The sequence below is a fragment of the Octodon degus genome, unplaced genomic scaffold (assembly GCF_000260255.1).
Source record: "Octodon degus isolate 3935 unplaced genomic scaffold, OctDeg1.0 scaffold00039, whole genome shotgun sequence".
Classification (NCBI taxonomy): domain Eukaryota; kingdom Metazoa; phylum Chordata; class Mammalia; order Rodentia; family Octodontidae; genus Octodon; species Octodon degus.
The window spans coordinates 9,524,000-9,535,978 of NW_004524615.1; the positions used below are offsets into that span (position 1 = coordinate 9,524,000).

At 42.8% G+C, this 11,979-nt stretch overlaps 1 protein-coding gene across 1 annotated transcript in view; it reads right to left on the bottom strand.

Annotated features, from left to right (window-relative positions):
- The window catches only part of Tpp2 (tripeptidyl peptidase 2), a 101,297-nt gene extending 92,758 nt beyond the window's left edge, over positions 1 to 8,539 (bottom strand). Inside the window, exons 1-2 of the mRNA XM_023715193.1 lie at positions 8,285 to 8,539; positions 233 to 361 (exon numbers count right to left, since the gene is read on the bottom strand). Of these exons, the coding sequence (XP_023570961.1) occupies positions 233 to 361; positions 8,285 to 8,449 (294 nt within the window). The 5' untranslated portion in view covers positions 8,450 to 8,539. The remainder of the gene's footprint in view (positions 1 to 232; positions 362 to 8,284) is intronic.
- Positions 8,540 to 11,979: the final 3,440 nt, after the last annotated feature.

The following is an 11,979-nucleotide window of genomic DNA, read 5'->3' on the forward strand; positions in this document are numbered from 1 at the left end:
CCTCTGATTCACAGAAACTGTGATGTAATAACTATTTGTTGTTTTACACCACAAGGGTCTAGAGTATTTGTTACGTAGCAATAGGGTGTCTATAATCCTCTTGGGTAAATGCAAGTTCAATGATCAGTAACCGTAAGGTAACAGAGCTAACAGTAGAGCAAGAAAAAAAAAAAAAAAAAAAAAAGGAAAGGGGGGCGAGAGAGAGAGAACAAAATTAGATAAAAGCTCCAACCTTAAGCACTCTTCCTGAAAGGCCAATCATTTCACCATCTTTTGGCTCTACTTCTGTAGCAGTATTCACATCGCCACTTCCTGTTGTATCAATGATATCAATGATTTTTGGTTTTCCATCAGTTGTAACCTGAAAATTGAGACAAAATATAAATTGTAGATATTATGTTTTATCCTTAAAGAATGTAATGCATACACCTCTATGTGTATATTTGTACTGTATAAAATTTCCTACAAAAATTCACAAGAAAACTGGGCTCTTTCAACCCAAAAGCCTAACAACAAACACTAACAAAAAATTTTGGAAGTAACAGAACACTCGAGTGGTTTTATATATTAACTTAACAAACAATTACACCCTATTTTAGGATACAGTAGTGATCAATACACAACGATCTGACTCCAAAATTAAGCACAGAAGGGATACAAGTGATGTGAGCCTTCAATTTTCACTTAGCTGGCCAAGGAAGGCCCTAAGGAGAAGGGAGCCCTGGAAAAAAAAGATCTAAAGGAGGTGTGCTCTGGGATGGCTAAGTACAGAACTTTAGGAGACAAGTGTTCAGTATATTTCATCACTGAATGCCATACTGGCACTCTAAATTCAACAGGTCCTGAGTTCAAACTTAATTATGCCCCCAGTGAGTTCTTCAGGATGCTCTGTCTCAAGAATCACCAGCACACAGCCAGACAGATGCTCAAGCCGCACAGTGAAGGCCTTCGCTGGCTCCCGTCATACCCTGTAGCAAAGCTATCAGGAAATCCTACTTCTTCCTCTAAAAGCAAGTTCAAATCCATCCCCTCTGATTTTCACTAGCATTATTTCAGTCTTTTAAGCCACTGGCAATTTCTTGCCTTCACAATGCAGGTCACCTCCTTGGAAGTGTTCTGTGGTTAACACTGCTGGCTCCTTCTAAAAGCACTATTAAAACGAGCTATACTTGATCAATCTTCTCTAAGTTTTTCAGTGAACTCAAAGGGTACTTACTCAAAAAATAAAAACCCTGCAAACCCTGGCCCCTGCTATTCCTAGGCACCCTTGACTCTAAACACGCTCGTCTTCCAATTCCTGGAACACACTGAACTTTTTCCTGCACAAGGTCCTTCTGCCTGGAACTCTTTCTACCCCTTCAGTTGTTCCCCAGGATTTAATCTTCTGTTTCAGTTTGTCTGTAAAATATCGCCTCTACAGAAAGTCCTCCCCAATGACTTCTTTCAAGGGCTCACCATCTGACACTTGACTATTCTTCCACATTGCTTCCTTCACAGAATATAATACAATTTGTAATTACACAGTTTGGTGATTTTCATCAGTTTCTCCTATTAGAATACAAGCTCCATAAAGGCACAACTATGTTTTATTCACCAATATATGTCCAACACAGAACAGTGCTTTCCAGGCATTCAATAAACATTTTAAAATTATAGAGTGATCCAACACAAATTACTTAGCATCAGCTCTAATTCTGATCAAGCATAGTTTCTTTACTATAAAGAAGCACAGATTTTTATTTGAGCCATCATAGGTCTGCTATATCAGTACTGTATTTTCATACTCCTTGCATGGAAAAAATTATTTCTGGGCTCTTTCTGGGCGACCTCTGTAAAGATAATTTGCTATAGTCAAGATATGTGCACAAAGCTGGCAAACAGGACTGGGCATAGAAAGTCAGAAAAAAGAGGATTACTCTCTAGAAATGGTATGTAACACATGTCAAGTGTGTTACAACAGCACAGAGCCTTCACTTTCTCCCACCCGGAGGACTCAGCCTTTAAGATGAAGCTCAGTGCTGACTCCTGTGAGTGTCCTGGGGAGCATACAGGTGGTGTGGCTGGTGGACCTCAGCTCTTCCTTCCCGCTGCCACAGAGCAAGCAAGGGCCCAAGAGCTTGAGGGGCTATAAAGCCTCTGGCACAGCTGCTCATTATATGAACAGTAATCCTTCAGGTTTATTTCTTCTAGTAGTTTATACTTTTAAAAACTTTGAAAAACACCAAAGTCAAAATTATAATTAAAAAAACACTGAAAATCATACCAACCTTTGATAAAATTATGATTAAAATTAATCACACACTGATTTTTAAAGATATGGTACTACCTCAACTAATTAAAAAAGTAGCAAAAATATAAGAAAACCTACTAAGGGCCAGTCAAATAGCTCAGCGGATTAGGGGTTCAATCCCCCTGGCCTGCCATGCCAGCCCTACCACCAGGGTGTACTAAGAAGGCAACTGAGACAGGGCACGGTGGCGCAGGCCTGTAATCCCGGCTATTGGGAGGCTGTAATCAGGCGGATCACTACGAGTCCGATCTAGTAGTGAGACCCTGAACGCCCTGTAGACCCTTCCCTAAAAATACAAAAAAAAAAAAAAAAAAAAAAAAAAAAAAACCCACTAAATTATAAAAAAGGAAACAAGTAGCACTACCCCTTAATTAAAACTAGCTAGGCCATGTATTAATGTAATTTATTTTATTTTTATTTATTTATTTATTTATTTTTAAGAAGTTTGAATCAGCCTGGTCATTTTTATTTTATTTATTTAACTTTTTGGCAGAATCGGGGATTGAACTCAGGCGGTTGTGCTTGCCAGGGAAGTACTTACTCTACTGAGCCATCTCCCTGGCCCCCTAATGTAATTTATTTTAAAATTTATTCTAAATAAGTATGTAATATGAAAGATACACAATTTCTTACTTTCATCTTGCTCAAAGAGCAAACAACTTTGCTGAGTTAAAAATTAAGAAAACAACAGATACTAATAAGTAAGACAGAGATTCTTCTCATTAGAAACCTCAACATCTGTACTGGAACAAAAGAAAAGGCCTAAGGGGTTTTAATGGCTTATCCATCCACTATTTCCACCAGCTTTATTTATAAGAATCTCCTCACACTCTAATACACATATTCTTATTAAATGTGTATATGTAATTTTCTATCCATGTACTTCTTACTTTACCATGAGGGCAACTACTCCTTTGGTGATATTGACCTTGAGACTTCTGGGTAGTGCTGGGGATCTGACCCCAGGGCTGCTTGGGCCAGGCAAACACTACTGTGGAGCTGAGGCAGAGCCCTGCTCGGTGGGGGTTGGAGAAAAAAGAGAAAAAACAGAATTTAGGGTTAGAAAGAACATACTCTTTGAAAAGGCAAATCATGAGAGAATTCCACAATAGAGCTTTGGAAGGAGAAGGAACCTGAACCGCTAATGCTGGAATTATATCCTTAGGCATCACACAAATTACAGGCAGTGCCATGATAATAAGCTCCGAAGCGCAGGGTGGGGGGCCTGAGAAATGGGCTGTGCTGCCCAGATCAAGGAACAACTGAAGGCTTTCACAAAACGTGAAACAAAAGCTACTTTAGGTCTCCACTGTAAACACTGTGGGAGAAGGCAATGACAGGGAAGCAGGTTACTAAACATCTGAAGAGAGGACAGGAGTTAATGGGGTTAAGGGTGCCTGTAAAATATCCTAAGTAAAACAAAGGGAAATGCACATTTACTTGAAATTTCAGAAGAGATACTAAAAATAATCTCCCAAGCAAGATAAAAATTTCATAAGTGATACTATTCAATGATTTTTGTTGTGAGAACGTACAATCTTTGCTTTGAGGAAGTTTACTATTAGTTGACAAGACAGATGAATAGAGATAATTATAATACAAGGCAGTTGATTATTGAGGTTAAGGACAGTGAAAGTATATAAGAATATAACAGGCAGCCTGCAGGAATGAGGGAAAACCAACTGAAAGAGAAGTAATAGAAACGATTAAAATTAGCAGCCAATTATACATATGATTACTTATTGTACTATATTTTAATACAAATAAAAATACATTTTATAGGATTACATGTATTCTCCTGCCCCAAACCTTTTATTCTCCACCACCACATATTTCCCAACTATACACATATACACATTTTTTCATACAATCAAAATATTTAGCATTACAAGTAATGGAGGGGCACCAGTGACTGAATGTCTTACATGTGTAGCAAGGCACTCGTCCCCTGCCTGAGCTACATTCCTGGAAAAATAAACTTAGACATATGCTGTCTCAGAATTTTACTTTATTTTTATTTTTTTATTTTTTGGTAGAACCAGAAATTTTTTTTTTTTTTTTTTTTTTTTTGGTGGTACTGGGGATTGAACCCAGGACCTTGCACTTGCCAGGCAAGCGCTTATTCTACTGAGCTATCTCCCCGGGCCCCTAAAATCTTTCTTTCTTTCTTTCTTTCTTTCTTTCTTTCTTTCTTTCTTTCTTTCTTTATTTTTTTGGTGGAACCGGGGATTGAACTCAGATCCTTGCATTTGTCAGTCAAGCACTTATCCTACTGAGCCATCTCCCCAGCCCGGTAGAACCAGAAATTGAACTCAGACCTTTACGCTTGCCAGGGAAGTGCCTATTCTACTGAGCCATCTCCCCGGCCCCTATCTCAGAATTTTAACTTAACCAGGGAAAACATAAACAAATGGAAACAGTAAAAGAAAATATTTAAAGTTAAGGAGATATGAGCAACTTGTTATGAGAGCAAAAAGGGAAAAGTAACTCTTAGCAGGGATTCCGCCCTGTCCATCTTTAAAGCCAAAGCCCCGATGCAATGGGTAGCACATACACACAAATACATGAGAAGAGAAAAGATTAAAATTAGCAGTCAATTATACATGTGATTATGCTGCACTAGATCAGTGCACTTTCCAGAAGGCACTGGGGTCAATACCTAGTGGCATCTCCAAAGAATTAAGCCGGAGTTCACAGCGACTATGGACTAAACACCACTTGCCCAGGTGTGTTGGGAAAAGCCCTCAACATCCACAGGAATGGCGGAGAGTCCTGGGGGAAGCACAGGGCTGAGCTGCATGGAAACCGATACTACACACAAGGAGGCTACAACCAGATAGTGAAGTCTTAAACACCAAGCACAAATTCTGCATTTTTTCTCAAAATCGACTGGGATTCCAAACTGCTTTTTTTTTTTTTTTTTTTCCTTTGAACAAGGATGTAATACAAGGTTTTTGTTTTAAAGGAAAATACTTTTGGCAACATCAAGCATGGATCAAAGAGAAGCCAGCCTAGTGGTAGGGAGGCCTACTGCCCAGCCCAAGCGCTACCCTGAGCCTGGAATCTGACTGGTCCCAGCCCTCATTGCCCCGCCTTGCCATCAGTCTCTGGAACTCACGTTTGCAGGGTTGCCATCAGTTAGTCCAGTGTCAGGCAGGTGCCTGTGGATGTGCTGAGGGAATGTTTAACTGTTTACGTAATCATTATTCCTCACACTGTCCATTGATACTTTCCATGTGCCCAGTTACCACAAAAGAGCTTGGTCCAAGGAAGTCAGTTTGGAAACTGATACCACACACAAAGAGGCTACAACCTGATGTCCTTTCCAGTTTGCACTTGTGCTCCCAGGTCCTTCCTTTGAACCCATCTGGCTTTCTAAATGGCCAGGTTAGCCTCCTCTTCCTTCTGCTTTGTTCTTTCCTTCCCTTGTGTTTCTATTTACCTTTTTTACTTTAATGACGTACACACGGATCTGTGAAATAAATTTGTCAAAGCTTAAAGGGAAAAAAAGGCTTATAAATTCACTCATTTATTATAGAGAGCCCTTTCTGGTCCTTGTCTAGATCCAGGAAGTTTACATTTGTAATCCCATGGATAAATTATTGGAATCTTGTCAAGTTAATTCCAATCTACCACTTCTAGTGCTACCCTTGGTGAAAACAAGGCCACTAAAGCATATTTATAGTTACAAGGAGCCAAGGGGTCCTCAGTTCAGCCATGGTGATGGCTATCCAGAACAAAGGCCTCGATCCAGGGCTGAACCCAGGATTTATTCAGTTATGAAGGAGGAGTGGCTTGAGGACGAATGACTGAGAATGGCAAGAAGTAGGTGAGCCCTATGAGCTGGGCTAGGTAGGAGGCTGGTATTTACCTCTGCAATATGCAGAGAAGGATAGGCAGAGTAATCTGCATTACACAATGGAGATAGCATCTCATGTTTTGAGGTTGGTGCTTCAGCGCTGATGTGTAACCTTTCAAGTCCTAGAAGTCATAGCCTCTGTCTCAGGCTCATCCCAGGTCACAGGGTGGAGCACTGGCTCTTTCTCCTGTATGGACCTGGTTCATATTAAACAACAGCAAGGGGGGTAACTGGGGCAACACGTGCGCTGCCTTCAAAGACTACCACCAGCTCCTCAGCTAGACCAATATGCATTGCTTAAAGCCAATCGGAATAAGGAAAAGTCCAGCCAACTCTGTACATATCAATACATAGAGCCAGAACAGAGGCAACTGCTCTTCTTTCAAGGAATTGCCCAGGTGGTCCTCCACAATTCATCTGTAGGCTAACGTTCTGCATTTCTTTTTTTTTTAAATGGCTCTGATTAGGTCAGTATCATAGTTATGTATTCATGTGAATATTTTGCTTTAATGTTTTGTTATCACACGCAAGTATCTAACACACACACTTCTTACAGTTGATGTGTGATGGCTGAAAAACTACTGAATACATTTACTTTCAAAAATTAGTGTTTAATACTTTTCTTGACCACTTTAAGGGTCAACCCTATCAATTTTTATTGCTACACAGAGGACTGAATATTACTGTTATTTTACAGGAAGTAACAGAACAATCTAAGCAGACCTGGAAATACTACCAATTCCTACTAAGCAGTACAGCTCCAAACTTTTCTGAGCCTCTCATTATCCTGACAAAAGAACCAGTGAACCACTCACCCAGCTGCTCTCCTCTCTCTTACCCCTACAAAAAGTAAACACACACCACAGCAGAATGGGAAGCGTTACTACTCTGTAATAAAGCCTCAGGGAAGTGGCAGCAGCCACTGTCTAAAGACTTTAGTGTTATTTACACGTGAATAAATAATCAACCACAGTTAAGAAGAATGAATCATCACGTGCTCCTCTTCTAAATAGTAAAGGTGCCGGTGAGGCCACACTGAGATCTGCTGAATCCCAGAGCAGACCCAAAAGGCTTAAAGTGGCCAGTGTGGCTTCCTTTTTCCCTCCAGAATTACACTGTAACCTCCAAAACTGCCACTTCAATGATCAGAATGTCCAATAAAGGATTCAGAGGGAAAGGAACATTACGGGGAAGAGAATTATTAAATATGGTGGTTTCACGCAGCAGGGGGCTAATATACAGAAGGACTGCTAAAGATGCCACCGGCATACAGTATGATCAAGCAAGGAAGACTGGGGTATGGACCTTGAACAAGGTTGTATTCTGCTTATTAGTCGAGTTCTGTAAAACGCCAAGTTTGCAAAAGCTAAAGTTTCGAGAAAGACTGCTTTTATGGAGACTTTAAAAAAAAATTACCATATTGCACCTTTATGTAAAGATTTTTAAGTCTCCCCATGCTAAACTAAATTTCTAAACGTTACAACTAAAATGTGTTCTATGTTCTGAGGTTTAAAAAAACAAGAATTATTTCTTAAGGTCTGAAAAAGTTCTCCCAAAACCAACGAAACTAACTACTGCTTATGTCAAAGACTCAAGCACGAGATTCAATGACACTAAACAACACGGCAGCGCGCTTAAAAATAGAATAAACAAAACTATCAGAAGAAACAATTCCGGAAGTGGCCTGAGTTATCTTCTGAAACGCTGCTCGGGTGTTGCCAAGATAGACTGCCCTTCCTAGAACCCCATCTCCAGAACCCCAACAATAACAATTAAGTTCTGATAGATCTTTTGCCCCATGTGTTCTACCCCTCACCCCCAATGCTGTAAAATTCTCGTCGGAAACACCCCAGGCGAGGACCGGTGCCCCAGACGCTAGGGACCCGCAGCGGGTGCGTGGTCGGGGTCACCAGCACCAGCACCCCGGCCGGGGGTCCCGGGGCGAGGTGCGGACCCGGGCTCCCCAGTCCCTCGCGCCAGCCACGCCGCTTTTGTCTGGGCCGAGTCCGCGGACGCCGGTCCCCCGCGCCGTGCTCCCGCCCGGGCCCGGCCGCAGCCAGGGCTCCGGCCTACCGGCGCCGAGGTGCGCCCCGCCCGCGCCCCTGCCGCCCGCGCCGGCCCTCGGGCCGCCTCACCTGCATTCCCGGAGCCCCGGGGTCGACTCCGGTGTCCAGGACGGCGATGAGCACCCCCCGCCCGTCATACTCCGGGTAGCGGCAGAGGAACGAGGCGGCCCCGGTCTCTTTCTTGGGCAGTAGACCATGGAAAGGGAAGGGCTCTTCGGTCGCGGCGGTGGCCATGGACGCAGGGCGGAGGACGGACGAGGAAGAGGCAAACTGCCAGGCTTCGCGCGGACGAGCGGCGCGAGGACACCAGGGCGGCCGCGGGCCAGAGGCGGGGGCGAGGGGCGGGGCCTGGCAGCCGCCTGCCAATCGCTGCCCGCCAGAGTGAGGCAGCCAGTCACGAGCCGCTACGTCAGCTAAACGCGCCGCACCCGGGAGCTAAGGCCGGGCGTAGCGGCGGCTGCAGTGCTGGGGGAGGAGTCTCAGCCTGGTTGCTCCGCTTCGTGCGCCTTAAAGAGAACCGCGTTTGGAATTCTTAGCGGACGGCGGGCTTTGCAGCAAAGGGTTTTGAGGTTCCGGGCTCAAGTAACGAGAAACGGGGGAAGAAATGGGCCGCGCGCGTGTCAGAAGTAGTGGCGGCCCCTCAGCCGGCCGGAGGAGGTTTCTGAGCTTGAGGTTGTGAGGGCAGCTGGCGCCGCGGGCGCGGGAGACGCGGCCCAGGCCGAGCGAGGCAAGCCGCCGCTCGCGGATCCTAGGCCCGGGGTGGTGGCGGGTCGGCGAAATCTCGTATACAGGTTTTTCAGAGTGGCTTAGGTGTAGCAGTGAAGGTTTTGCGGGCCCTTTCTCGGGCCGCCTGCACGGGTCGTGGGGAAGGGAGGAGCGGGGTGCAGAGAGGCTGGGTTTCAGTCAGCAGGAAGTGGGTTGTGGACCCATCAGTCCGCTCTGCGGCGGGTAGTGAAGCGCGGCCCCGAGATGGGTCCCACCAAACCTCGCTTCCCTGGGCGGCCGGAGTTTCTGTAAAGGCCCTGATCGACCCTTGGGGCTGGCCACTGAGTTATCGAGTCGTAAATTGCAGTTTTTCAGATTTGGATTTGCAGTAACGGCGGCGAGTGGCACTTTAATGACCTGTGCTCGTCGTAGTGTAATTTTCAGGTTTTCTGTGGCGTGCCACACACCCGTTTGGTACTCTGCTAAGGCAGAGATTCATAAGCACGTACAATGAAATCTCAAAGCAGTGTATTTTTAAATGCTTATAGTGAAATCTGTAGGATTACAAAGGGAATTTTGATGAAGTACAGTTATCAAAAATATTAAGACCAACTTTGTTGTATTGCATTAGCTCTGCGCGCGCGCGCGCGCGTGTGTGTGTGTGAGTGTGTGTGGCGCGCACACACGCGCTGCCTTCTGCATTAAAGGAGCCATTCCCACATCTAATAAGCTGCAGTAATTTCAGAATAGCCAGGTGAGCATAAACGATGTTTTCAGATATCCGTAACAGCACCTACGTGGATAAACTGAATTTTACTGGTCATAGCTTAACTATAACAGCTACTACTCAGGTTAATGCGTACATCTGTAATTAAACATGATTTGAAAAGTTGGTGAAAATAAAGATGCGATTTTTTTCCTACTCAAGTTTTTGAACTATGTTCCATTCATGGTCTCCAAGTTAATGTCTGATGAAATATACATGTTTTCAAGCCACAAGAGATCCTCCATGGATTCTCAATTACCCTAGAGGCCATACAGTAGTTTTTGCTGGTTCCTTGACCATTTCTTCATCTGTAAGCTTAAAGGCTCCTCTTTAGTGGAGAGAAAAGAGTAGAAAAATGTTTTCCTTCTTCCCAGCTGTGTTTGCATTACCCCTAGAAAAGAACTTTAAATTACTTGCACAAGAAGAGAATGATGAACTCACAAGACCTTCAGTGCAGAGGCTGTGATGACAGACTGATGGTTTCAAATGAACCATCTTACAGTTGCTTCATTTTACACCAGAGGAAACAATAGATGAAATGACGGCCATGGGCAATAAAACAGGTTATTAGAGAGGCCTAGATTCCTGTTTTCCTGATCTGTCCCAATATTTCCTGCCACAACTGTTGTCCACACCTGCCAGGGGATGATTCCCCACCCAATGAGGAGGTAGGGAATGAGCTGTCAGTATGAAACCGAAGTAGAGTATTTTTACTAGATTGCATAACAGTAATCTTTAAGTTAATTATGTTTTGCTGCATCACCCTAAAATTTTAGGAAAATCACGTATTGACAGTTGTATGAGTACATTTCAATTTGTCACTAAGTTTAGGACATGATGAAAGACATAATTTTGGGCATCTTGTAAATATCAGCATTCTTTAATGGAACTTCTGGATCACTCATTCATGTGAATATAACTGATACTGGCCATTATTTATAAAATACCTGAAAGTTTTAAAAACAGTCCATTTATATCACTTCTTTTTTTTCCCATAATTTTATTGATAAATAGCAATGAGACAGTTTCAAATCAAATTGGTAGGACAAGTTTCAATAATTAACACATTGCATACATTCTTCCTAGTGGTTAATTGCCATATACAAGATGCAGACATGATATCCTATTTACAAACACCATTAGAACAAATCACTGTATTCATCAAGAGAATGTAACTATCTATCCTAACCAATTTGAATACACAGATACAAAATGGACATTCATCTGTATCCCCTTTTCTTGTTACGTTCCGTTATTTGAATATTACAGGTGTGTAAACTCAGCAAAATATTCTAAAAGAGTCCAGTAGCCCATAATACTATTGGGTCTTCCGCTTGACTGGCAATGTCAGAAATTGTTGACCTGAGTCCCCTATAGCTCAACACAACACCATGGCTTTACTTCTTATATTTCTTTATACTTTTCTGCTGGATGGTTAAGACCAAGGTAAAGCAGGACCTATGCAACAAGAATTGTAGCTTTTGGGTCTGATAAGGTCAGTGAAATCCCCTCAGGATTTGTCCTGAGATCCTGTACCTCAGATTGTAGAACCTTTGTGAGTGTCAGCCATGTGGAAGAGTCACGTCCATTGCTTGGCCATTGTGCTGTCTGTGAAAGCCTGAGAGAATGTGTTCTGTCCATGTATATCACTTTATTCTTGAAAGCGATCGTTTCCATTATACACAACTTAAGTATAATATGATTTACATTTATAGTGGGAGGTCGTATTCCTCACTTCCCATTTTATGCAACAAAGTAGGTCTACTAATGATTAGTTTTTAAAATTTCCTGGGGTCAAAATTAGTTATTTTGGACTTATGTTTCAGTTACAGAGTTGATTAAAAACAACAAAAAAGGTTGAATTTTAAGCTTTGATAAAAAGTTACAGACTCATGCTGCCCTGCTCCCAGGGTGTGCTGAGCTGGCAATCTGGGTGTGGTGACACACCTGTAATCCCAGCACTGGGGAGGCTGAAAACAGGAAGATCCCTACAAGTCCAAGCTGTGCAGTGAGACCCTGTACCAAATACATAAATTGGAAACAAAACAAAACAAAACAAAAAAAGCAGTTGCAGAGCATGAGTTGGAGAGGACTAGGGATGTAGGTCAGCTCACACTTGTTAGTATATAGAAGGTACTGTGTTCAGTCTTAGCACTGCAAAATACATGTATAGATGAGAACAAGAAAGTTTCATTGAAAATGCAAATTTTAAAAGTTGTTTGGTGTGTCTTATTTCCATTGACGGGTAGTTGCAAGGACAGGATTTTCATGTGTACTTTATAAAATTAAATCT